At 54.8% G+C, this 26935-nt stretch overlaps 1 protein-coding gene across 1 annotated transcript; it reads right to left on the reverse strand.

Annotated features, from left to right (window-relative positions):
- Positions 1–21195: 21195 nt before the first annotated feature.
- On the reverse strand, positions 21196–24584 carry ODF3L1 (outer dense fiber of sperm tails 3 like 1). Its single transcript, XM_047797356.1, has 4 exons — positions 24312–24584; positions 23384–23494; positions 22336–22449; positions 21196–21741 (listed from the first exon to the last, which is right to left on the reverse strand). Exons 1-4 carry the CDS (start codon positions 24430–24432, stop codon positions 21260–21262), a joined length of 828 nt encoding a protein of 275 aa, XP_047653312.1. The 5' UTR covers positions 24433–24584; the 3' UTR covers positions 21196–21259.
- Positions 24585–26935: the final 2351 nt, after the last annotated feature.

Consider the following 26935-nt stretch of genomic DNA (forward strand, 5'->3'; position numbering starts at 1 on the left):
TAGTATGTAATGGGAAAAAGGAAGGAGGGACCTGGCCACTGACACAGTGTCCTCCACTGTAAAATGGCCTGTCTCCCAACACCAGCACTTGGAGGAGTGGAAGTAGCTGCAGACAAGAGAGCTGTCATGCCCCTGCCCACTGGTCTGCCTGCCGGGGAGGACAGCACGCAGCTGCGGAAGCACAGCAGCATCGCCTCCATTGCTGAGGGACCAGACTGCCTGAGTTCTGGGACCATGAAGGCTGAGGCAGGAGCTGCATGGAACTCTCTGTGAACCATGAGTAGCTCAAGATCTGCGGTCTGGGATGATGTGCACAGTAGCAATGTTCTTAATAGCAAAAACCAAAAAAATGAAACAAACACAAACAAAAACTAAAGCAAATGCCCTTTAAAAGGAAGATGGGTTCATGGGGATAAAATCATTCTGTGACATACTAAACTAGAATAAAATGGAAGAAATCATAGCTACATACAATCACATGAATAAATTGTAGCAATGTAATGATGAGTGAAGAAGTAAATCTCAGAAGATCGCATATAACATGATGGATGCCCTCACAACTAAAATCAAAAACAGGAGTTCCCGTCGTGGCGCAGTGGTTAACGAATCCGACTAGGAACCATGAAGTTGCGGGTTCGGTCCCTGCCCTTGCTCAGTGGATTAACGATCCGGCATTGCCGTGAGCTGTGGTGTAGGTTGCAGACGCGGCTCGTATCCCGCGTTGCTGTGCCTCTGGCGTAGGCCGGTGGCTACAGCTCCGATTCAACCCCTAGCCTGGGAACCTCCGTGTGCCGCGGGAGCGGCCCAAGAAATAGCAACAACAACAACAACAACAACAAAAAATACAAAAAAAGAAAAAAAACATATTGTTCTTGCATCACAAGGAAAAAAATTTTTTTTTTTTTTTGTCTTTCTAGGGCTACACCCATGGCATATGGAGGTCCTCAGGCTAGGAGTCTAATCGGAGCTGTCGCTGCCAGCCTACACCACAGCCACAACACCAGATCAGAGCCATGTCTGCGACCTACACCACAGCTCACAGCAATGCCGGGTCCTTAACCCACTGAGCGAGGCCAGAGATCAAACCCGCAACTTCATGGTTCCTAGTCGGATTCGTTAACCACTGTTTTTTCTATTTCTTTAATGTTGTGTGAATGAGATGATGGAAATTCACTAAACCTATTGTTATCATCATTTCATGATGTATGTTAAGTCATACATATCACTATGCTGCATACCTTAAACTTATACAGTGCGGTATGTCAATTATATCTCAATAAAAATGGAAGAAAAACAGAAGTTCCCGTCATAGCTCAGCTGTTAAGGAACCTGACTAGCAGCCATGAGGACACAGATTCCATCCCTGGCCTTGTTCACTGGGTTAAGGATCCAGTGTTGCGGTGAGCTGTGTTGTAGGTCGCAGACGCGGCTGGGATCCCGAGTTGCTGTGGCTGTGGTGTAGGCCGGTGGCTATAGCTCCGATTGGACCCCTGGCCTGGGAACCTCCATATGCCGCGGATGCAGCCCTAAAAAGACAAAAAGGCAAAAATAAAATAAAATAAAGAGAATGACAAACACAAACTTTAGCATTGCGATTACCTCTGAGAAGGAGGCAGGGGAGTAGGCTAGGGAGGAGCGCGAGACAGGTGCAAATATCATTAAGGCTCTAGTTCTTGAAGCGATCAGATTGAGTTCTGAGTTCATCCATGTTCAATATATTATTGTTAAGAAAAATCTATCATTGTAAATAAACTACTTAATTAAAGTGGCCCTGCATGGACCAATAATGATTGTGTCACAGCCAGGGGTTGTGATTACCCAGCTCCATTTAAAAAGGAAAAGTAAAGAGAGTATCGTTCAGATGTGAACTGGAAATCCAGCCTCTGCACCTGCTGAAGTCCACTTACATCTCACCTTCTAGCAACAGACTCGCACGGAAGTGTGTGGAGGACAAGGGATGAGCTCATTTGTGTGGGTGTGTTTTTCCTTCATTCCCTGGGGCCCAGGGCCTGAGAAGTCATTCCCCACAGCCCCTCCTCCAGAGTTCCCCAAGGAAACTCTCATTCAGGTCAGCTGTTTGGGGAGGTGGGAGACAGGACCATCACAGAGCCTTTGTTCCTGGCAGCTTGTCAAACCTGCCCAAAGCCTCATTTCAATATATTTGCATGAAATGGTTGCATCCCAGCCACTGCCTCCTCCTCCCCACCCCCTCCCCCAGCCCCAACCTCCCTCCCTCCCCGGCACTTGCAGGCCTGGCCAGGACTAGCGTCCTCACAGGCCCCTCAGCCAACCCCAGGCCCCCTTTAATGATGTCATATTTACCAGGAAGAATTCTGCTTTTTCTGCACCCCCTGGCATCGTGAATCTTACATAAATTTTCTCCCTCAACCTTGATGCTAAAATCACTGCATTGGATGGGGAACCATTGGGGAGTTTTCAGGAAGAAAGGGTGCAGTGGGATTTGCAACTTGAAAGCTGCTCCAGTTACCAGTGAGGGACAAGGGTGGAGGCAGGGGGACCGCTGGAGCAACAAACAGCCGTGGAGGGTGGGGAGGCCGTGGTGTGGGAGGTCCCCCGGACAGACCGGAGCCTCTCAGAAGGCGGAATCAAGAACTCCTCCTCGGTCAATGGGGAGGAAAGAGGAGCAGGTCTGCCACCCGTTCCAGATGCCCCTTGGAGAGGGAGAGAAGTATCCAGGGAAATGGCTGCGTGGGGTTGTGGCCTCGGGGGAAGTGGAGGAGGGGGAGACTGGGCCAGAGGCAGGAGTGAGGCGGGGGTGAGGCAGGGACAGCCACTTATCTTTGAACTTTTAAAACTACTCGCATATATTAATGTGACCAAAAAAAAGGGTAAAAAATCAACTGGAAAAGAAAAAAGAAAAAAAGCACATTCAAATCAGAACGCCCCAGTCATGCATCCTTCCACATGTGAGCTTCAGGGAGTTCATAGCCCTAGCAATTATGCACCAAGTTGGGTATGTGGGTGCAGGTTTTTTTTCTGCAAAGGGGTCTATGTGTTTTATTGAATTCTCCAAAGAACCTGTGACCTGTAATACTAATTAACATTTATATAACACCGTACTTCAGGCTCTGCCCTGCATATATCTATTAATTTAATCCTCACAGCGGCCCTGTGAGGGACAATCTAATGTCACCCCCATTTTACATATGTAGGACTGAGGCACAGGGGGACTAAGCAAGTTGCTGAAGTTTGCTCCAGGCAGTGGGATGTGGGTCTCCTGTGTGTCAGCCACTAACCTGGACCTGGTCTGGTTCAATACTGAACTGGCCCATGCAGGGGACGAAGGGTTCTCCCCAGGTCCTGAGGACAAAGCTGGGCAGCCAGGACAGGTGGACCTCGGTGCTCCCATCCCTTCTCCTGACCAAGTTCAGGAGCAATAGGAGATCCTGGTCCCTCACTGTCATCCCTGTCCATGGCAGGGAAAGCGGTTTTGTGCTTTCTCAAGAGCAGGCATGCCGGAAGAAAGCCCCCCACTCACTGGCACCCCAGTTTCTACTGGCCCCCCTAGGCACCACTGCAGAGGCCAGGGCAGCCTGGCTGGCCCCTGCAGGGACAGGGACCCTCCTTCCTCGGTAATCAAGCCCTACTGTTGATGCTGGAAAGATGCTACTGGAATCCGTGTTCTTGTTCACACAGCCGAAGAAGGAACTTCACGAACACTCAGGCAGCGAGCAAGCAAAGTCTTTATTACAGGAAGCAAGTAGCTCCTAGGGCTGCTGGGAGAGGGGAGAAGAGCCCCCCTCTCTATTGTCCTATAGGGGTTTTTATCCCTTAAAAATGGGTGGGGTCCAGAAAGATGTGGTTTTCTCCCATTGGCCTTGCTCAGTTACCTGTGTCAGTCTTTGTCCAATAGGGGTCTTAGGGGTGGAAATGTCCTGTAAGTTTTATGGTTTCTTTGCCCTTCTCTTCCCGTAGACTGAGTCACCAATCCTCTCATTCCTTTTCTATCACTCGAAGAGTGGGTTAGAGATTAAGGTCCCTGTGGGTGTAGGTACACTCCCTGTAGTAAACAAGGCCTGTAGGGATATTACTCTCTGAGCCATTAAGCCACAAATGTTAATCAATAGCCATATCAAAGAAGGCATCGAAGCCCGTGCTCCTACACTGACTACCTGAGTTATTATTCTGCCTCACTGTCTCCCTGGCCTCTCCTCCACACCTCTGCCCTCAGCTCCATCTGCAGATGAGGACAAGCATCAGGCTGTCCACTCGGGCTGGGTCCCAGCATCTCTAGCCTCAGTGTCTGCCTCTCCTCTGCTGGTCCAGCCCAGCAGGGGTCAGCCCCTGCCCACCGGGACTTGTCCTCTGAAGCCTTGTTGGGGTCTAGCCCCACTCCCTCCCTGGCCTGTATGAGCCCCTCAGCCAGGCTAGGACCATCACCCCACCCCAGGAAGGTGGCAGAGGCAGGACCTGGAGAAGAGGCGGGGTAAGAGGCTGCCAGCAGGGTGGGGCTGCCTCAAGAGGGAGTGAGTAAAGGCTGGACCCCCATCCCTGAGAGGGGCCTGGAGCGGGGGCCACACCCAGGTCTCCATTTCTCCCCTTCTAGGTCTCCGTGTAGGGCATGGTGACACTGACAGATGTCGAAAGAGCATGGACAATGGGCTCCAGCCAGATGGACCTCAGAGCCTGCTCTCCCTGGATTCCACAGAAGGACAGGGGCTTGTTCAAGAGCCACAGCATCTTGAGGTGCAAGAGGGGAAGGGCAGCCCTGGTGGGAGAGGGAGAAGCCTGGGGGAGGGGCTGGCTGGTGCCTTAAGCAGGAGGATCAGAATAGCTTCCTGGAGGATGAAAGACATACCTGAGGGTCCCTCAAGGTAGACAGGACATGCTCAAGCAAAGCAGGAGATGGCTGGAGTCAGACATCCTGATTGGGGGCGGGGCGGGGTGGGGCAGAGCGGGGTGGGAGGAGTCTTAGCGAAGACTTTGAGAGCTTGAATGCCCAGCCAGCAGGAAAGGCCCCCACTGACACCCCTGAGCCCACCTGGGACAGAACCCATCCTGGCGCCCCATCCCAGCCTGACGAGGGCAATTTCTCTGTTCTCCTAACAGGGTGGGAGTTGGAGAGGCAGGACTCACCCACCCACCCTCAGACTGGGGCCCCCAAGTTGGAGCTCTGTCTGCTCCCCCACAGTCTTCCCAGAACAGAGCCCCGGCTCTCACCAGCCCATCCCACCTCTAGGCTCCAGCAGGTGGTACCAATGCAGGAGGGGTTGCCCCAGCCACCTGAGTGGATTTTCCTGGGTTCCAGCATCAGCCAAGAGGGAGCAGGGAGCAGGCTATTTTTAGCAGGCTCTCTGCAGCCTCGAGCTGGCTCAGAAGTGCCAGCGTGGTCGGCCCCACACTGTTCTCAGCTTTTAGCTCTTGCAGGGAACGATTCTCGCACCCAGCACGCTCTGATTACCAGGGTGACCTGAGCAGCTGCCCTGCGTATCCTCGTGGGCTAAGCCCACAGGCAGGTGACGTGAGAGGAGCCAGGGCAGGCCTCCCCTCCACCACCCCCACAGCCCTACCACCTCCCTGCCACTCTGATAGCCATCACGTCTCCGGAATGTGGGGGCGGAGGGTGGGTTGGATGAGTGGACATCTCTGGACTTCACTGACCTGATTGGCACAGCGTACTTGGTGCTTCGTGGGTGTGAGGACCATTCCAGGAGCCCTGCTTCAGCCCTTTGCAGGAGGACATGCCATGGAGATGGCGGGTCCGGCACGGGTCATCCCATTGAAGAAGAATTCGGTGAGAAAGGCCCCACACTCTGCTTGCCAGGGGTCAGACACACAAATGTTTTCAGGAGGGTACAGCGGGGTGCCAGGAGTGAAATGATTTGCTTTGCATGTGAATGGAACATGTCCTTCGCCAATTCCCCAGAGGGATGTATGCGCACTTTGTTGGTAGGTCTTCTCGCTTTTTAAGAGAACTTTAAAATGCAAAATCTGTTGTGAAATCTCCCAGGTTTTAAATGTTGGCAACCGGGTCAATTTTAAAAGAATATTGTATGGTTTAAACAAAACATATCCAGGAACCACTTCTGACCTACAGGCCAGGAGATGGGAGCGGTGTGAATAGTGGGGCTGGATTTCGCATGCCTGCTCTGCCCCATACCAAGATGTGTCCCCACAGGTGGCCCCTCCACACCAGGGGGAGCAGAGCTCAGGACCCCAAATCCCAAAGGACAGGGCACCATACTTCAGGGCCCATCCAGAATTTTTCCTCTTCTTTCTTTCTTTCTTTTTTAAAGGGCCACACCCGTGGCATATGGAAGTTCCAGGCTAGGGGTCCAATCAGAACTGTAGCCCCTGGCCTATACCACAGCCACAGCAATGCCAGATCCCAGCCAAGTCTGCGACCTACACCACAGCTCGCAGCAACACCAAGCAAGGCCAGGGATGGAACCTACATCCTCATGGATACTAGTCAGATTCATTTCTGCTGAGCCTCAATGAGAACTCCCCCCACCCCCACCCCATCCGGCATTTTTCAAACAGTGGTCCAGGGAAACTCCTTCCTAGTGTTGTTCAAAAATGTTCCTTATTTATGGACAAACACTCTGGGAATCTCTGGATTAACTAAAGCAAAACCGACTTCTTTACTTCAGGACTTATCTGAGCCTTTAACATGCAACAAAATGCCCTGTGAATTTCCAGGAGCTGGAGCATGTGCAGTGCTTCTCAAAATATCTCCACAAGGACCCCACTCTCAAGGCCCACACAGTAGCTCTGGAAAGACATCACTGTTCCACGGAACGTGGTTCTGGAAGTAAGGCTCACCATGCTCACCCAGGCATGCCACACACCAACATCCCAGGGTGTCTGGAGCATAGGTAGAGGTGGCAAGGAGCATCGGAGATGCTGGGACCACCCAGCGCTGGTCAGGAGTGTGGCTTTGTTCTGAAGACAGTGGGAGCCACCGAAGGGTTTTAGGCCAGGAGGGAGGTTGCTGATGGACTGAGAAGAGGGCTCCCTGCGTGAGGATCAGCCTGAAGGAGGGAGAGCTTGCCAGAGGCAGGGAAGCTGGTTCAGACAGGCTGCAGCCTAGAGATAGTTTGGAGATGGAACAAACGGTCATCACTGGGTGGCTAAAGGCTGCGGGGAATGCAGAGGAGGGAGAAGGTGAAAATGAGGCCACGTGGAAGCTCTGGGCCAAAGGACAAAAGTTCAGAGCCCAGGCTGGGGATCGGTGTCCTCCTTGAGTCCTGCCCCACTGCCTAACTCATCAGGGAGTCAGGCTCAGGCAAACTTCAGCCCCCTGGGGTTCCCATGGCAACCAGGGAGAGAATCAGCTGAGCACCTGGGCAAGCAGGATGTGGGAAGGAGGGGGTGTTGCTGGCCTGATTTGTATGCTGCGGGCCCCAGGGGTTCAGAACCTGAACACCCCTTCCCCCAGGCAATTGGTACTGGCTAAGGGGTGGCCAGGAGAGAAAGGCAGGGCCCTCCTTGTTCATGACACCTGAGGCTCTGGCTCCCAGTGTCAAGTTAGGAGGGAGGGTGGTTCAGGTTCTTGCTGCTGCAGTAAACCCAACCCCACACTCCAGGTTCAGGCCCGTGCCCATCACCTTGCAGCAGCCCTGGTCACTACCTCTGAGAGGAAAGGCAGGGTGAGTCCCATGGCTGTGTCTCCTGCTGCCCCCACAGCCGCAAGGCTAATTTTAGCCCTGACATCAGGCTGTAGTCTGGGTGCTGGGTCAAAGACAGCTGTGTGTCTGCCCAGCTCTAAATGCAGGCCCTGGAGTTCCCATTGTGGCTCTGTGGTAACAAACCCAACTAGTATCCATGAGGATATGGGTTCAATCCATGGCCTTGCTCAGTGGATTAAGGATCCAGCGTTGCCGTGAGCTGTGGTATAGATCACAGACACAGCTCAGATCCTGCATTGCTGTGGCCATGGTGTAGGCCAGCAGCTGTAGCTCTGCTTAGACCCCTAGCATGGGAACTTCCATATGCTGCAAGTGCAGCCCTAAAAAGACAAAAAAAAAATAAGTAAATAAATAAATGCAGGCCTTGGGAGCCCAGTGGGAGGGCCTGACAGCTGGCCTCCCTACCCCCAAATAAAGCCATTCAGCTGAACAAGCCCTTCTGACGCTCCCCACCACCCCACCCCCTCCCTCTGGGCCTTCCTTCTCCCTTCACACCCTGGCACACCCTGAGCCCTCCAGGACCTGGCCCTGCCCACTTTGGGGCTGACTTGTAAGGCTCCGGGCTCTCCCACCAACCAAATTAGATAGGCTGGTGGACAGCTAGCCCTCTCCCCAGCACAGAGCCAATGTGCTACCCCATTGATGTCTACACAGATAGGATGCTTCCAGCAATCCCAGAACCACAGGCTAAAAGCCCACCTTGTGGGTCAGATCAAATATCATTCCCTCCATGAAGCACCCCACTCCTCAGTCCAAGTTAAATTCTCCCTCTTCTGCATGCCCCAAGCTCCCTATGTCCTTGTGTGTCACTGTGGACACACTGGCTCCTACATGAAACTCTAAGCCCTAGAGAGCAGAGACTGAGTCTTGTTCACCTCTGTCCCCCCACAAACTCAGCATGATGCTCAGCACACAGTAGGCATTGCAGGGCCCAGATCAAGGGGGCCAGGGGGTTGAGGGAAGGAGTGTGACCTCGGAGCCAGAGGGGACGAGGCTGCTAACCAGTTCAGCCACCAGTTTGCCCCGTGGTCATGGTCCCCTGACCCCACTCCCTCCTGTTTTAAGAAAGACAGACGCACTCCCAGGTCACCCTGCAGCGACCATGCCTATGAATACCTGACCTCTGAGGCCACGCTGTGGACAGGGGCCATTGGCCTGGTGGGACTTGACTCAGGTCAGACTGTCTGCCTAAGTAACTTGACCTGGAACCTTCCACAAGATGCAATCAGTTCACGGCAGAGGCAGAAGTGAAAAGCGTGCATCCAGAGTCAGGGTCCCGGTGGAGACCTAGGAGATACAGATGAGGAGCAGGTGGGGAGGAGAAGGAAGAGTGAGTCCCAGGCTCAGCCTCAGCCCTCCCTCCACAGATGACCCCCCACTCAGTGCCCCCTGAGCCCAGCCCCAACCCCTGCTCTGGGCTGAGGCCCTGGGCCACCCTGCACAGCAAGTCTGTGCTGCTGATTCAGGGGCTGCCAACGCCGCAGACAGACTCCCCATGCAGCCTGGGGGGCAGGTGACTGTCCAGCTCCCTTCTGCCCTGTGGGGTCTCAGTCAGGGCAGGTAAGCCCAACCTCACCCCTCCCTGGAAGAGGAGGCTCAGGGACCCCAGAAGAACCGCAGCGTGGAGAACACTGCACCCCGCCCCCGCCCCAAGGAGGTCATGGCTTCTCCACTGGGGGCCCCAGCCCGAAGGAAAAGACACCCCTCAGCTGCGCAGGCCATAGGGATCAGGGTCTCCAAGTCCCTGCCCCAGCTCTGGGAGGTGACTCAGGGCCTCCACTTGCCAGTCCACAGAGAAGGGCCCAGATAAGCCAGCATCAGGCAAGGCCCATGACCTCTATAGCTCCAACCCTCAGGCCAAGGCCTCCACGGTCCAATCCTGCAGCAGGGAGCCTGCTGCTTAACCTTCCAGTGGCTATGGACATGCTGGGCTGAGGCAGGGTACCTGGAGGCCACCTCTGGCCCTGGGATCCCCTACCCCCAGGCCTCAGCTCCCCTTTGTGTGAGCTCCTGAAGGCAGGATCCAGGGCAGCCCCTCTGTCTCCCAGTCTGGACACTCTCCCAGGCAGGGCTGATGCTCCTCTGATTCCATCCAAGGGCACCAGGGCTGGGCACCCACCAGGCTTGACACAGATGTGTTCCCCCCTCCCCCTGGAGCCGGGAGATGCTGGACAAGGGGAAGGTGGAAGGGCCCAGAGGCCTGAGAGAGAGCAGGCCCAGGAATGACCCCCCTGCCCTGCCCCACCCTCACCACTGGCAGCCATCCCCAAGGACCCACTTCTCCAGGAGAAGGGACCCAGGTGGCAGCCGGCAGTCATAAAGCCATCTCAAAAAGTTCCTGACAGCCATGCGTAAGAGCCCGTGCCACAGTGAGTAGCAGAGCCGGTAAATTACCTCTGAGGGCTGCACACTGCCCCCCCACCCTGTATTTATATCTGCCTTGGTGCCTGAAAATGGATATTTATGCATTTTCAATATTCAGGGCAAACGCTCCATCACTCAGCTCTGCGTGGCTGCAGCACATTACACCGGCCCCGCTGAGACATTCCTCTTCCACCTGGTTTGCCAACTCTGGGGGCTTCCAAATAGGGCCTGGACCCCAGAGCTCCTGCAGAACCCCCACACCCATCTGCAGGCCTCTGTGCCCCAAGGGGAAGTGGAGGGAACGAAGGCCCAGGCCAGCCTCCCCTAAGAGCCCCAGGGTCCCTTCAGAGGCAGGCTTACCCTCTTCCCACTTTACAGACCAGCAACCAAGGCTCAGAGAGCTTGGGTGGCCTGGCAAAGTCACACAGCATCCCCTTAGGCCAGGGTTACTCTCACTCTGACCCCAGGTGGGGTGACTCCCCCATCGCCAAAGAAAGTGGCAGAGTTGGGCTGTCTCTCCCACTCTCCTGATTTTTCTTTGCATCTCCTTTCCTTTTTTTTGGGGGGGGGTGCTTTTTAGGGCCACACCTGAGGCATATGGATGGTCCCAGGCTAGGGGTCAAATCCAAGCTGTAGTTACCAGCCTACACCACAGCCACAGCAAAACCAGATCCTTGAACCACTGAGTGAGGCCAGGGATCAAACCTGCATCCTCATGGATACTAGTCAGGTTCATTTCTGTTGTGCCACGATGGGAACTCCCTGCACCTCTTTCTTGAGATCTGTCTCATCCTGGCTCTGATCCTTTTACTAGATCCTTCTCTGTGTCTCTATGTGGCTCTCACCAGCTCAGTCTCCGTCTCTCTCACATCTTGCTCTCTTAGGGTCTCCACGTCTTTCATCTCCTGTTCATGTGTCTCTGTCTCGCTCCCCCAACCTCCCATCCCCTCTCTTTTTCTCACAGTCCCTGTCTTTGTCCACCACTCTCTCCCTGACTTTGTCTTGGGTCTGAAATCAGGGCAACAGGGAGGGAGCTGTCCTGATGTCCAGGAGGGACCTTCTCGGGTGATCCTGTCTCCCCCACACTGTCCTGTGAAAGGGGAGCTTCCAAGGCCCCCAAGCTGATAGACCCCATGGAGCAGCACTGGGGCTGGGGTGGGAGGTTCAGGGGGCAGACTTCCACTCCGTGGAAGCATGTGAAAGACAAGGTTGCCCACCCCAGGCTCCGCAAGGAAATTCCTGCAATAGCGCAACTGCTTGACTTTGAAGGGCCCATGTGGTTTGGGGATTGGGCCTGAGTGATTGGGGTACCTGGGCCTGCCCTGAGCTGAAAGGGTTAATGTCCCCCCAGGACCTCTCTCATCCTCTCCCACCCCCTCTTCACCTTTACCCTTCTGCTCCTTTTCCTCTCTCTCTGCACCCATCCCTCTCTCCCTCTATCAGGAATGATAAGAATTAATTAAATGCGTCCCCAGCTCCTGTCTGCTCACTTCCCCCAGGGAATTAAGCAGTCCTAGCCCCCAGCACCTGGTTAGATTCCAAGATACACAGACCACTGCAAGCTCTGTTCCACGCGTGTGTGCACGGAGGTGTACCTGCCCACAAAGATGCATAGAGGGCTACTCGGTGTTTCCGCACATCCAGTCTGTGGCTTCAACGACATGTACCCATATCTGTACAACTCCGCAGGCAGCCCTGAGTCTGCAGACACACGGCAGGATGTCGGTGTGAATATACATACGAGAGACGCGTGGTGGGGGCGTGCTCTGCACCCCGAGTGGGCATGCGCACCTGTGCACCCTACATCTTACCATTTAGGTCCACTCTGTGTGTGCCCAGGTCTCTACTGAGTCTATGTGCTCGCAGTGTGTCTGCATAGACCTCATCACCTTGCACATCTGTTTGGATGTGGACCTTCATGTCTCTGTGTCCTGGGTGGGTGTGTGCACATGCACCTATGTGTGTACACCTAACTGCACGTGTGCTAGTGCATTGGAGTGTCTGAGGCATGTGTGTGCAGTGTACATGCGCCCACACATCCTGGCTGCCCTGCACACATACGTCCTTCCTGGCAGCTGCAGACCTGTCCCTAGCCAGAGCCATCATACCGCATCTCAGGGGTGATGACGGTGGTGGCAGTGGCAGTACAGGTGGCAGGAGCCTGAAGGTAGGGAGGTGGAGGTGGTGCTGGGGACCATGCTCGCTAACGAGGCCACCTTCCTTGCCAGCCTGGGAGCTGGTGCCACTAATTATCGCCTCAGTAAGCAGCTCTCCAGGGAAGGGCTGCTGCCAGAGCCCTGCTCTCTCCCTCCCCTGGGACACTTTTCCCCATCTCCTTCCAGTCCTGAGCTGCTGCAGGAGCCCTGGGCGCCAAGAAGAAGGGTAGACAGAGAAGAGAGCCTGTGTCCAGTCCCATCAAGAGACCCGGATGCTCGTCTGCCTGCCCATCAGCCTGCCGCCAGGAAATCCACCGTTCTTCCTTTCTTTCTCTTTTCTTTCTTTCTTTCTTTCTTTCTTTCTTTCTTTCTTTCTTTCTTTCTTTCTTTCTTTCTTTCTTTCTTTCTTTCTTTCTTTCTTTTGTCTTTTTCCTTTTCTAGGGCCGCTCCTGCGTCATAGGGAGATTCCCAGGCTAGGGGTCCAGTTGGAGCTGTAGCCACCGGCCTACACCAGAGCCACAGCAACGCCAGATCCAAGCCGCATCTGCGGCTTACACCATAGCTCACGGCAACGCCGGATCCTTACCCACTGAGCAAGGCCAGGGAACGAACCTGCAACCTCATGGTTCCTAGTCGGATTTGTTAACCACTGAGTCACAATGGGAACTCCTTTCTTTTTTTTTTTTCTTTCTTTTTTTTCAATGGCACCTGCGGCACGTGGAGGTTCCCAGGCTAGGGGTCAAATCAGAGCTGCAGCTGCCAGCCTACATCACAGCCACAGCAACAAGGGATCTGAGCCACATCTGTGGCCTACACCTCAGCTCATGGCAATGCCGGATCCTTAACCCACTGAGGGAGGCCTGGGGTCAAATCCAAATCCTCATGGATACTAGTCAGGCTCTTAACCCAATGAGCCACAACGGGAATCCTGGAAGTCCACCTTTCCACATACTCCTCTCTGTTAGGACATGGGCTCCGAAAGGCTTCTGGGAAACCAAATATGCTTCTGGAGAAAGGAAAGCCTTTCTGCCTGACCAGCCCCTTCACAAACAATGAGCATGCTCCAGTAAAATGAGCCCTAGGCTGGGAATCAGCTGGGCTGGCTGATAATCCCAGTGCTGTGTGACTGTGGGCAAGTTCCTATACCTCTCTGGGTCTTGGTTTCCTTGTCTGTGAAACAGGGAAAGAGGCTAGACCCACTTTTCTCCAAGAATGGGGTAGGTATCTTTGGTGAGACACAAGACTATTTTAAAGAGTACGCAGAGCTGGGCATCAGCTATTTTAACTATGTATTTATTTTCATCTATATTCTCACGTGTGTGTGTGTGTGTATATTTAACTAATACATCAGACCTCATAAATATTGTTTAAGACAAAGCTTAACACATTTAAATTTTTTAAGTGAGCCAGTTTTTAAAAAATGTGAAGTAAATGAGAGGAAAGGCTGGCATCTGAATATGACAAAGTCCTGGTAGAGGTTAAGAAATGCCTGCAGTCCTTGGTCAGAGGATCTCTGAGGCCCTTCCTGCTCTGAGATGCAGTGGGTTCTAGGCCCTCAACCCATTGGAATGAAAAATACACAGACTGGCCCTGGTTCCCACCTTGTCCTCCTTGTCATCAAGATAGCCCATCAAGGAGTGGCAGGAAAAGTTTCTATGCAGTAAGTGGGGTGGTCCTTCCTGGCCCCTGGCCCCCACAAGATCTCAGAAGAGACAGAAAGTGTCCACACATGTGACCCCCTGGGGCGATTCAGGCCAGTTCAGGCAGAGGCACAGGAATGGTCCAGACTGAAGTCAGAGGTAGCTGGGCTCTGGACAGAGATGGCTCAGGCCAGGCCTAATGCTTCCTGGGGTGGAGGGCAGTCAGCAGCCGCATCTCCCGTAGAGACTAGGGAGGAGGCTGTCTGAGGACCCCAAGGCCAGGCAATGAGCCATTCCACCTGTGTCGCTCAGGGAAGAGCAGCCTGTCTCAGCCCCAATGTCTCTGTCCTCCAAGAGGCCAGGTGTGAATCACAGGAATTTACAGCCCAGCCTCAAGTGGGATTTATGAGTCTGCCTCAAGTCTGGGCTGTCGGGGAGTGGCCCCCCATCAGTTGCCCCCCCCCTCACCATCCCCATGCAGCTGATTGATGGGGATGTTTCCTGCCAAGAAAAACTCCCCTCTGTGGCAGGCAGCAGAAAGGAAGTCTCCCTTGCCCAAGGGTCAGCCCCTTACCCCATACCTGTCCCCAATCTGGTTCCCTCTCCTGCCCTTACAGCCCGCACCTTCCCACGATCCCCCCAACCCCACACACTGACACCCAAATGGGAGGTGCACCCGAGAAGCCCACCCTCCCAGACCTGGAGTTCACCACTTCCCAGAGCCCTTCAAAACGGATCCATTCCAGCGTTCCCTTTGTGGCTCAGCAGTAACAAACCCGACTGGGATCCAGGAGGAAATGGGTTCACTCCCTGGCTTCGCTCAGTGCGTTAAGGATCCAGCATTGCCATGAGCTGTGGTCTAGGTCCCAGATGAGGTTTGGATCTGGCATTGCTGTGGCTGTGGTGTAGGCTGGCAGCTGCAGCTCCGATTCTACCCCTAGCCTGGGAAACCTCTGTATACCTCAGTTGCGGCCCTAAAATACAAAAAAGAAAAGAAAAATGGATCCATCCCAGGGCCCAAGGCTGGACATACCACGTTCCAGAAGGAATTTCTGAAGGAATCCAGAACGAATTTCTGAAGGAATCCAGAACATACACACACACAAGCACATACGGAAGTCCACGCCTCCTGAGCCCACAAGACCCAGGACTAGTCACGTCAGTGTCTGGTCACAGCTGATTGTCATATAGTTGCGGGGATCGTTTTCATCTCCAAATAAGGGCTCCTTTCCAGAGAACTGATAGACCTGGGTTTTAATCCTGGGGGACCTGGGGGGATTGTGAGAAGGTGCGGGCTGTAAGGGCAGGAGAGGGGACCAGCCCTACCACTTTACGTCTCAAAGTCACAACCTCTCTGTGCCTGTATCCTCACCTGAACAATGGGGCTCAAAAATAATCCTGACCTCCTGGGGTCATTATGAGGTTCACGTGATATAATATAGATGAAGTCCCAGGACAGAGCCAGGCCCCTGGCAGGTGCTCCTCAGATGGTGAAGGTTGTCCTACATCATCCCTGATGTCTCAAGGGGCCCCACTGCCTGATTTGCTAGGGCAGAGCTTAGGGTGGTTTAGGGCAGGTGGAGCAGGAGGAAAAGGAGAGGATGTATATGGGGCTGCAGGGCAGGACTGAGGCTGCTTCCTGCTGGAGGGAATCCTGGAAGGGTCCCTGGAGGACGTGGCTTCAGGCAGAGGATGCAGAGCTCCATCTCTCTTGCTCTGGAACAGCTTGGGGCTTCCTGAACACCACAGAGCTGCGGTGAAGCCAGCTCCAGACCCAGCCCAAGATTCTTCCCTGAATGACCTGGGCTCCCCACTCTGGGCTTTTGCAAAATGGGTCCAGAGAAGACCAAACCACACTCGGCAGAGGTATCTTCCAGCTCTGACCTTTATGCAAGCCCACCCATACTCATCCCATGCAGTACCCAAGTCATACCACGGGGTGGCAGCAGAGAGCAAAGCCGGGGGTCCACTCTCCCCGTGGCTGACGCTGGCCAGTCCCTCCCCCAGTACTAGATGTTCTTTGCTCCCCCACACTCTCAGCTGGCTCTCCAGGGAACCAGAGCTGGGTGATCACCCGCCTCCAGACATTTGCTTCTTGCCACATCCCTGCAGAGCAGCCAGCATTCTCTCTACTCTTCGGATGGGGAAACTGAGGCCAAAAGCCGGGAGGCCTTGTTCAAGGTCACACCACAAACATGGCAAAGTCTCTAACCCCTTTTCCTAGCCCCCAGCCCCCTAGTAGAGGCTGTGTGAGGGGAGGGTTGGAGTCAGTAGCCTTGGGCTAGAATCCTGGTGCACCCACCCCTGGCTGTGCATCCCTAGGCAGATCCCCCACCCTCTCTGATTCTCAACTTATGTAAGGTCTTGGCACATGGCAAGTGCTGAACACAGGAAGCCACTGCTTTGTTTCTGGTATATTTCACACTCCACGAGAGCAGACACATATCTATCTTACCTTGGCATCCTCAGAGCCTGGCACAGGCTGGATGTTCAGAGAATAATAGCTGCCTGGAGGGCTTGTCCCTCCTGGAGCCTGTCTGGCAGCTATAAGGCTCTCCCATCTCCAGACCCTTCTACCACCCCAGATTAACCTTTCCCTGTTCTCCCTCCCCTCTGCAGCCCACATCCACCTAGGTCCTTAGGTAGTGGCTCCCCACCAGCTGGCATTTTCTCCCATCTCTCATCCTCCTTTTCTCTGTCCCTGCCTCTCCCTCAGTCCCTCTCCCCCACTGAGCCCTGGCTCTGCACTGCACACTGTGTTTACAAGAAAACCATGACAGTTTTTTATTTCTCTCTTTTGTCTCCCTTCCTCCCCTAAAGGGAAACGTACTTCCACTCTCCCAGGAAGAAATGAAAGCTCCAGAAGAGAAAAAGCAAACAAAGGACACAGGGCTGCCCCCGCCCCCATCCCCACCCCCACCCCTGGGCCACACACACGTGCACACACAATCCTCCTCTTGTCAGAGCCTCCCAAGAGTGGCTCTGTTATTTGGGGGGTAATTGAAAATGTCGATCTTTATTCTAGAGGATAAACTAGGCAGAGGGACACGGGGAGCAAAACGGAGAGAGAGAAGAGAGAGCGGGAGGGAGCCAAAGAGGCTCGGAGGAGAGAAGAGCCAGATGGGAGAACGTGGACTCAGGAGAGAAAAGCCAGAAGGAACAGGTCGGAGGCAGCGAGCCTGGAGAGGCAGCTTCTGGCCTCACCAGGGAAACCAGGGGCACGCGCGCTCCAACCAGCTCCCCCGCCCAGCCAAGCGCCAGCACTGGGAGAGCCGGGTGGCAGGAGCTTCCTATTAGAGTCCTCCTGTCCCTGGGTGGCCCCTGGAGTGGGATTTCTGAGTGCTGGGGCCTAGGAAAAGGGGTCTGGCTTGTCTCGGGCAGTGAGGGCTCACACACAACCAGGCACCCCCCATCCAGAGGTGGGAGCCCAGACTAGAAGGCTGAGGGCCCGCAGTGCCTCTGCACCAGGGCTGGGAATCAGGCACAGAGAGCCTCCTGAGCTCCCCTCCCACAGCTGCCCCCACCCCTCTGCACTGGTGCATGTGTTTGGGGGCAGGGGTTCACATGGTTTATCTACTCTAATTCTCCTCCCCAGGGCGCTGTGGGAGGGAGCCCAGCGGGGACATGGGGATGTGCAGGAGATAAGGAGGCACCTGGAGAGAGGGGTGTCTCTGTGTGTGTGTGTGTGTGTGTGTGTGTGTGCAGCGTGTGGTGTGCATGCGCAGTGTGAGTGTCTGCACTGGAGCAGGTTTGGTGTCTGGGTGTGTGTGTGGAGTAGGGTGTGCCGTCTGAGCGTGCGCATGTGTGTGAGCTGCATTGTGTGGTAGCATCTGTGCCTTGTCTCCATGCATATGTGGGTGAAAGACATGTGTCCGTGCACAGTCCCTGCCTGTGAGCCTATGTGTGGTGTCCCCACAGGCTGGGCCCCTCCTTTGCTCCTGGCCCAGGGCCACCATCCCCGTCAGCTCCTGGGAAGAAGAGTGATGATCAGCCCTCAGGGTCCTGCCATCAACAACAAGATGAGAGACACCTGTCTGTCCCCAAGCCAGTGTCCAGGGGAGTCACGTGACTGCAGTTTTGACCACCAAGCCCTGGTGGAAGTGACCCACGGAGGGGAGGCCAGGCCTCCCCTGCCCCCTGCAGAGAAGGGTGGAGGCTTCGGTGAGCACCCAACCATACACTGACCCTCACCCACCCGCCAGTGTCTGCCCTTGCATGGAGAGAGCTGCTTCTCATCCTCTCATCAGGCTACCCTCTGAATTCCTGGAGGGTGTGGCCGGAACTCTGGGGCACAGCCAGGGCCTGGCACAGGGCCGGAGCTCAGCAAATGTCTGTTGAATGAATGAATGATTGTGTCTGTGGGGTCACACGCCAGGGTCTGGGACCTGAGTACCTAGGGGCACAGGTTGAAGACCTCCAAGAATCAGACCAGGGCTTCCTGCCAGGTCAAGCATGTCCCCGAGCTGTTCAGAAGCAGCAGGATCAGCCCTCAGCCAGGCCTGGGAGGCCGTGCCCACTGACCTTCTCCAGGTCATCTACCTGGCACCCCAGGGGAGGCGAGGCCAAGAGACGGGGACTCCTTTGTCTAAAGGTCTGTCTCAAGCTAAATGACCCTGTCACTTTGTGGGCTGAGGCACCAGGGAGGGCCCATTTATCTTCTCTGGAGGCCACATCACTTTCTTGGCTGGACCATCCCTCTTCCAAACATCTTTATCCCCCAAAGGTTCACTCTGAATCCTCCAGCCTCTTCTCCTTCCCTTGGGGCCACAAACCAAGAGTTAGTTGTAGTTCCAGGGTTAAGGGCCAGCCTCTGTCTCTATATGGGGCCAGGCTGAAGGTCTGTCCCAGACTGAGCCATGGAGGCAGAAACTAGGATTTAGTCCTGATAAAAGTCAAGGGTGTCACCCAGGATGAGCTCCGACTCCAATCACAGACTGAGCCCCAAAGCCAGTCACACTCTAAGCCCTGAGCCTGACCCCACACTGAGCCCTGACCTTGGTCACAGATGGAGCCTAGACCTTTAGTTAAAGAGAGGCCATTAACCTTTCCTGGGGTCACAGTTATTTTGGTGGCTCTGGGCCTCAGTTTTCTTACCTTTCCAATGGAGAGTCTTGGGAAAGGCTGGGCACTAAATCAGAAAACCGCTACTCAGAGGTTGGCCTGTAGTTTCCCTGACCTGGTGACACAGGAGAGCATCAGCTGCTGCCACCTGCCAGCCGCCACCCCCACCCAACAGTTACAGCCCAAGCACCACTAATTTTCGCAGCTGCCGTGATAAATGGCATTGTCGGCAAAATGACATCTTTCTAATCTGCAGCAAGACAGATGGGTCCCCAAGCTCACTTGCTGTCTCTCGAGCCTGCCCAGACCAGCCTTGTTGAAGAGTGGGGAGGACAGGACAGGCACACACCCCAGGCCTGGGGGCCAGAGAGGGAGGGGGAGGACATTTCAGGCCCAGGGTCAGGGATGACCCAGCGGGGTTTCTCTACAAACCCCATTTGAAAATATTCAATTGTTTGTTTGTTTTTAATATTCCAAAGATATTCTCTGCTCCTTTCTGTCCAAAGTTAGTTCTTCAATTTTCATTTTCATTTAAGACCTGAGTAGTTCTCTTGCAAGGATGAGCCATCAGATGGGCCACTGGTTCCTAGTGGCCCCTTCCTTCGGCCTCTCTCTCTTCTTCAAGTACAGTGACTACAGAAAAACGTGCCTCCGCCTGAGCCATTTCTGGGGGATACTCAGCCTCCTCTCCTCCTTCCCTAAACCCCTCTCCATCCTCAGTAGCTGACCTCGCTGCCTCATATCTGTCCCTCAGTCCCTCCATCCATTGGTCCATCCGTTGCAGGGCAGGGCTGGAAGTCCACCTCGTATCTCCTGACGCCAGGGGAGCTGGGAGAGGGGCTGGTCCTAGGAGGGGGGGCATCAGAACAGGGGAGCTGGATTCCGAGAATTAAGGAAGGACAAATACCAGCCCCAGATCCCCGCCTTCCCAGAGACCAGCAGGAGAGCTGGCACCGGCCTGTCCAAAAGCAGCCAAGCTGGAAGGGGTGGGGGCAGTGGGCACCACCTGGACTCATGAGTGAAGCGACACTGCCCCCTCCTGGCTAGTTAGGGGCTCCTCCTCTTCCCTTCTAACGGGTTCTTACAGGGCTGGGAGCTTGGAACACACAGGCGACTCTCCAAAGACAGCATGTGACATGCAGACCCTCCTCCCAGCAGCAGCCCCCTTGTCCTCTGCTCCCTCCCAAGGCTGATCCCTAGCCCCCAGGCTCTGCCCATCCTGTCCAACTTTTTCTCCCAACCCCAAAAATTCTGAAAAGACCACGTTTTCACACTGAGGACAAATCCTGAGTCCCCTCCAAGCAGCCCACCAATTGGTCCCTTTATTTGTCAATCTCCTACAGCCTAGACACCTGCCTCTGAGCCTCTGCTGGTCCCCTACCCCTGCATCCTTTGGTCCCACCGGCACACCTTCCCTCCACCAAGAATATGGTCCGTCCGAGGGGGAGGGAGAGGGAGGGACTGGGAGTTTGGGGTTCGTAGATGCAGACTTCTGCATTTGAAGTGGATTAGCACTGAGATCCTGCTGTACAGCACAGGGAACTCTATCTAATCACTTGAGATGGAACATGATTGAGGATAATGTGAGAAAAAGAATGTGTATATGTATGTGTGCCTGGGTCATTTTGCTGTACAGCGGAAATCAACAGAATGTTGTAAATCAGCTATACGAAAACCGTTTTTTTAAAAAAGACTGGGAACCTCCATATGCCACGAGAGCGGCCCGAGAAATGGCAAAAAGATCAAAATAAATAAATAAATAAATAATAAATAAATAAACAAATAAAAGACTACATTCCCTCCTACACACCGTCTCTGTTTGTCCTCTTAGGATCCTCCCCCAGGAAAACTGCCCTCCCCCCTGCACCCCCACCCAGAAAGGCCTCTCCTTCCAGTGCCCACATCCACTTTCCTTGCTGCTCTCTTGGATGCCGATCCCTCTCAGGGGCCAGAGTCGAAGAGTTCAGGAACTAGAGAGAAATCAGACATCCTCCCCTCTCACGGAGACCCAGAGAGGTGCAGGAGCTGCACGAGCCCACACAGCACGTTAGTGGCAGAGGTAGGACGAGAACTCAGCGCTCCGGAGCCTCTGCCCAGGACTCCTTGGAGGACAAATGGCTGCCTCCCCTGGTGAGCCAGAGCAGAACGTCTCCCAGACTGGGATTCCTCCAGTGCCTCCAGGTAGTCCCATGGCAGGGCCCAAAGAAAGCAGCCGTGAGTGTTTGCAAAACAAAGGAATAAATAAATGAAAATATTTATCTAATGCTTTCTATGTGCTGGACACCACAGGCACCAGCTCTGCTACTCAAAAACCTTGGCAAGTTGCTCAATTTGGTATAGAAAAATAACTTCTGGGGACAGTGGGGGGGATGCCCCAGGACGGGGCTCAGTCGTGAATATCAATGACCAGCGGGCACAGGTGGGGCGAGTGCTTGACGCCCATGCTGAAAGCAGGCGTGCGGGGCTTGTGCACCGTGACCTGCTGGACCTCATGGGAGCCAGGGCCCGGTCGAGGCATGTGGTCCACTGGGTAGGCAAAGCGCTTGGCCATGCTGTAGATGGGGCCGCGATTCTGGTAGATGGATGGCTCAGGTCGGATGTGCATGGCTGGTCCAGGCCCTCCTGCCACATTCTCCTTGTAGAACCAGTTCTTGTCTGAGGGGCCCAAGCTGTAGCAAGGAGCAGCTCGGTTGGCGGGCAGGTTGGGCCCCAGCAGGAGTGGCAGCTGGTACTGATTGGGGCCCGGATTGGGATCCGTCACTCGGTACCGACACCGGGAGCCAAAGGTGTACTGGGGAGCCCTGCGTTCCCCAGGTGGGGGGGTCTTCTCCAAGTGGTAATGGCAGGAGGCTGGGGTGGAGCTCAGGCCTGAAAATAGGTGAATGGAGGGAAGGGGTCTCAGGGCTGGAGCCAGGCCACAAACCCCAGTGTCCAACCAACGGGTCCAGGGAGGGAGCTGAGGTCCTGCTTAACCTGGTGTAACTTAACTACAACCAGGCAGGAATATCTGCAACCGAGCAAGGGGCTATGGGGTGGGGGTGGGGGTGGGTAGGGATTTCTGCCATCCTATAACAGGATTATGAAACCGTTGTCATCATATAAAAACTACTACAAGTGTCATCAGAACATCACTCTCAGGCTGTCATTGTCCTTGTGACAGCACCAAGAAACCCCAGAAATCACTACAATCTGTGAACCCATTAGCATGACAATATCGCTGCTGTGACATGAGCCCTGTAACACTTTTAGCATAACATCGCCCTGCGACATCCAGGCATAACGCTGGCCTCAAGACATACGTGTTGTGACAAAGACATATTGACATCGCAGGGAGATGCCAGTATCGGCAGACACACTTGGTGAAGGGAGTCATGACCCCTCTGCCCCTGCTCGTATGTCCTAAGCGTGGACCCCCATCCCCCAGCCTCGCAATCCCCACCTCCCTCCCCAGTCCCATCTTACGCAGGTTAGAGATGCGCTCTGCCATGGGAACCTGAGGGCAGCTGGACATTCCAAACCGAGTTACTTTAGGATCCAAGAAATAGCAAGGCCCAGGGCTGCATATCTCCACAATCCCTGCAGGGCAGCCAAGGAGAGGCCCAGTCAGCCCCAGACGCTGTCCCTCCCTCAGCCCCACCCCCCACCCAGGGTGTGTCTGGCCTGCCTCCTGGCAAGATCCTCCTCTCCCAAGAAAGGACAGAGGGCTCCCTTCCCAATCCTTGGACTTGGGTGTTTCAGAAGCCTTGATTTTCTGCAAAATGGGGCTTTTAATATATAATTTAACATTCTCAAGATCTTGTTCAGGAGTCCTCTGGGGACACAGTGGGTTAAGGATCCAGCGGGTCCTGCTGTGGCACGGGTTTGATCCCTGCCCTGGGAACTTCAGGCATGGCCCAAAGAAAGAGCAGATTCTGTTCAGAGGAACAGATAAAATAACAGCTGCGTCTAGCGGCTTGGTCTGCCCCCACCCCATAAGGGACTGATGCCAAGGGGATAATAAAAAGCTAATGGATAATTTTAGATGAAGAATGGGGTCCCAGTCCCAGAAAGGGGGTTTTCCTGCTGAAGAGGGTGTGTCCCCCCCAAGGAGGGGTCTAGATCTCAGACCTCCAGATACACCCCCACCATCTCCTCTCACTGGCCTTGCCCAGCAGGTCCAGCTCCTCTGTGACCCTCTGCTCCCACCCTTCCAGGGGATTCTAAGCCATCTGGGACACTTCGGGGTCCACCACCCCCACCACTTTCCCCCCAGCTACTCCCGCCCAGCTGCTGTGGCAAGTGAACCCACGGCAGCCAGAGTTAAAGGACCCCAGCGAAAAAGCAGGCGGAAGGGGACCCTGCTCTGCCTGCTGGACATGGCATCGTCCCCTCTAAGCTCGATCTGGAGGTCCAGGCCAGAGAGGCCCACGGAGTTGCCTTCAGAGGGACAGGGCACTTGGCATCCTGCCAGCTTCCTCCTGGACCCAGAGGGCCACCTGTGTGTCCCATTCAAGGGAAGGTGAGCACTCACGCTTCTCCGAGTGCCGGGTGTGCAGGGTGTAGGCCGGCTCCTGGAACATGGAGATATCATGGTCTACGTAGCCGGTGCAGGATGGCCGGAGGTACTTGGCAGGCCCGGGACCTGTGAGCACAGATGGGGCGGCCCTGAGCCTGGGCCCGTCAGATCAGAGGCGGGAGAAGCCCCAAATGCAGTGGGCCTCGTGAACATGGGGAGGGGGCAGAGGGTGGGGCGGTCTTTGCTCCCACTGATGTCACACTGCCACCAATCCCACCATCGAGCTGCTTCCTTTGGGGAAAGGCAGTATTCCCAGATAAGATGCAGTTTCTCTCCGACAGGCAATGCATAGGAAGAAAAGTAATAATTACAAGTAACTGAGAGTTTATTCTGTGCCTAGTACTATGCAGAGCATTTTCCACGGGTTATTTCAGTTAAGCCTCTCAACACCTCTGTAAGATGCATACTCCTAATCTTCCCACCTTACAGATGAGAAAAACGAGGCTTAGAAATATCAATTTGCCCAAAGTCACACAAGTTGGTAGTGTGAAAATTCTGAGCCATTAGCCAACAGAGCCCAAATATTTAATCATACACTAAACCACCTCCCATACAGAGCAACAATCAGTCATTCACAATGTAGTAAGAATCAGTTTGTCTGCTTTCGGTTGAGCTTAAGAGTGAAGGGAAGTGAGGAAAGCTAAAGCTGGGCTAAAGATGCCACTGAATCCCTAGAATTTTTCCAAAACTGGCTTTACTTCACATCCCTTACTCCCTCTCTCCCCAAACCACCCCCCAAAATTCCCAGCAGCTAGTATTGCCTGCAAGGTTCAGCTTGGAAACTGATCTTCTGTAGCTTCGAGAGCTAGAAGGCTGGGACACTCTCAGCAGCTCTGCAGAGAGGGGAATGAGCCCAAACCCAGGGCAGGGGGCCTGCTCTCACCTTTGATGGTTGCCAGGACCACAGGGGTCTGCTTTACCTCCTGCCTCGAGGGCACCTGCACCTTCTTCTCTGGGTGCTGCCCATAGAACACAGGGTTCCTGGCCCCCTTGGGCAGTTTCATGCCTGGGGCCCAAGAGGGAGTAATAGCAGATTGCTGCTGAGAGATCTAAGTGGCTGGCAAGGAGCTGGCCCTGGGTCCTCTGCCCAAGGCCCCGGGTCCACTCTCTCTCCCTGGCACCAGAGGTTGCGTGGAGGCTGGGAAGGAAGACAGTCCTCCGGTTTGAGCAGTGGAGGCCGGCTGGGGTGCAGCCAGCTGCAGGGGCCCGCAGTCTGGAGCTAAGGATGACATCACCACAGAACTTGGACTGTGAAACCCAGAGTGTTTATTTCCCCCAGTTGCCGTGGCGCCTGAACCGTGGCTGAGAAATTCTACGCTGGCAGCTCAGTTGCAGAACCCTGAGGACTCAGTGGGGGCCCCACGGTCCCCGATCCCAACCTGACTAAACATCCTGAGGGTCCATCCCCAGGGCTCTGGGTCGGGAAGAGAAAAGGGAGAGGTGGAGTGACAGATCCAGCTCTTCACTCCTGGTGGGTGCCCTGAAAGAGTGCACCGCTCATGGGTAAAGGGTTCTTGCCACCTGCACAGCCGCCTGGGGGTGGCCCTCTGCTCCCTGCCCCTCCCAACTCTCCCCCCCATATTCTAGATGCCCTCCCTTCTATCACAGTCTGGTTTTTCTTGGGAAAGTTTCGAGCCAATTATTTCACACTAAGGTGGGACTGTCTGATAGCTTCCCAGGTTTTTATCCCAGGGTGTGACATCTTTAGAGGAATACTACCTGCTGCTGGCATTTCAGGCAGGGACTGGGGAACAAATGAAGGCACATAGAGGGTAATGCTGAGGCCTCCAGAAGCTACTTCTGGGAACTGTATCTAGTCCCTTGTGATGGAGCATGATAATGTGAGAAAAAGGTAAATATGTATGTGTGACCGGGTCACCTTGCTGTACCGTAGAAAATCGACAGAACCCTGTATACCAGCTATGATGGAAAAAATAAAATTCATTAAAACAAAGAAAAAAAAGAAGAAGCTACTTTCGTTGCTGGTGGTCAAGAACGCCCCCTGCGGTGGCAGGAATGTGAGGAAAGACATTGAGAGGCAGGGAAGCTATCCAGCTGCCATAAGATTGATGGATGAGCCCCCCCACTGAGGAAATGCTAGAGACCCCTTCACCCCTAAAAAACAGGAGGCTGGGGGGCCCTGGGGTCTGCTTTTACCCACCACTTCATAGCTCAGATTAGGGATTTGGTCTGGAGGAATGACTGCTGGCTTTAGAGAGGGTGTCACGGCCTCGGTACACAGATTAAGAAACGAGGACCAGAAAGGAGCAAAGACTTGCCCGGAGTCTCCTATTGCATTAGCGGCAGAGATGGAACCAGAGCACAAACCCCAGGACTCTCTTTGGATCAAAGGCGACAAAACCACACTCTGCACTCACTCCAACCAGCAGGCACAGTGAGGGCCCCCACAGACCAGCCGGGTGAGCTGGGAGCCCCAGAAGCCCTTCGTGGGACTAAAAGGCTTGGAACAGAGGGCAGGGTCCCATTCCAGAGGCAGCAGATCCTGCCTGTGCCTCTCTCATCAGCCGTGGGGCAGCCAGCTGAGCCCCTGGTTTCTGGAGAGGGAGGGCTGGGCAAGGCGGGGAGTGGGGGGGGATTGAGCCAGCCTCACTTGGCCTCCGGCCACGGGCAGTGCCGCTTCCTCTCCCCCATCCTAGTCAGCTTTTCCTGGATGAAGCTGAGGACCTGCTGGGCCACAGCCCTGATGATCCCTTCGTGCTGATATGGGCAAGATGTGGGGCTGGGACCTTCACCTTCCTGGGCCCGGGGAGGCGGTGGTCTCCAAACATTTCAGACCCCAGGAGACTTCCTGACACCTCCCCTACACACTGCCCACCTGCTGTCCTTGCGCATGGCTCTCTTAGGGGAAAGCAAGCCACTCCTTACCCCAGCAGGTCACAAGCCACCCCATTTCTGCTCCACATGCACCCTTCCCTCCCACTTTAACAGAGCTCACCCCCGGAGAGAGCCCCTGATTCTCTCCAGAGCCTGGAGTGGGGCAGGTCCCTGGTTTCCTTAATATGGACCCAGGAGGTATCCCCTCCCCAAGAGCATGGCTCCCCAAAGACTCCAGCATGCAGGCTGGCCCTCCTCATCTCTCATCCTCAGGGCTGCCATCTGTCCTGACTTGTCATGCTGGTGACCCTGGTCTTCCTCCCCAACCCCAACTCTTGCCATTACCCTGGGGACTTGGGCCTGCCCAGGACCCCCCACCCATCCCTTGGCCTCCCAGTTCCCAGACCTCCTCCTCATCTCCAGATGCCTCCTCTCCACTCTTCCCAGCATGTCCTGGGCTTCTCACCCTCCTTCCAGGATCATGTCCCCTGTCCTTCCCTTTCTGGCCCTGCACAGATTCCCTGCCATCACTGAGACCCCATCAGTGACCCTGCACCTCCTCCCCACCTCCTGCCTTACTGCCCCCCTTGTCCAGCTTCTTTCCTGCTAAATCCCAGCCCTGAGTCACCAGGTCTGCCTTGCCCACCCACATCAGGAAGCTAAAAACTCCTA

Source organism: Phacochoerus africanus, chromosome 9 (genome assembly GCF_016906955.1).
Source record: "Phacochoerus africanus isolate WHEZ1 chromosome 9, ROS_Pafr_v1, whole genome shotgun sequence".
NCBI classification, from domain to species: domain Eukaryota; kingdom Metazoa; phylum Chordata; class Mammalia; order Artiodactyla; family Suidae; genus Phacochoerus; species Phacochoerus africanus.

Bases quoted from the DNA above. Each gene is read 5' to 3' on its own strand.
- ODF3L1 (XM_047797356.1), bottom strand. From the start codon at position 24,432: ATGAAACTGCCCAAGGGGGCCAGGAACCCTGTGTTCTATGGGCAGCAC. The intron at 23,495-24,311 runs GTGAGAGCAGGC...CTGTGCTCACAG, and splicing joins GGTCCTGGCAACCATCAAAG to GTCCCGGGCCTGCCAAGTAC. The intron at 22,450-23,383 runs GTGAGTGCTCAC...GCTGCCCTGCAG, and splicing joins CACCCGGCACTCGGAGAAGC to GGATTGTGGAGATATGCAGC.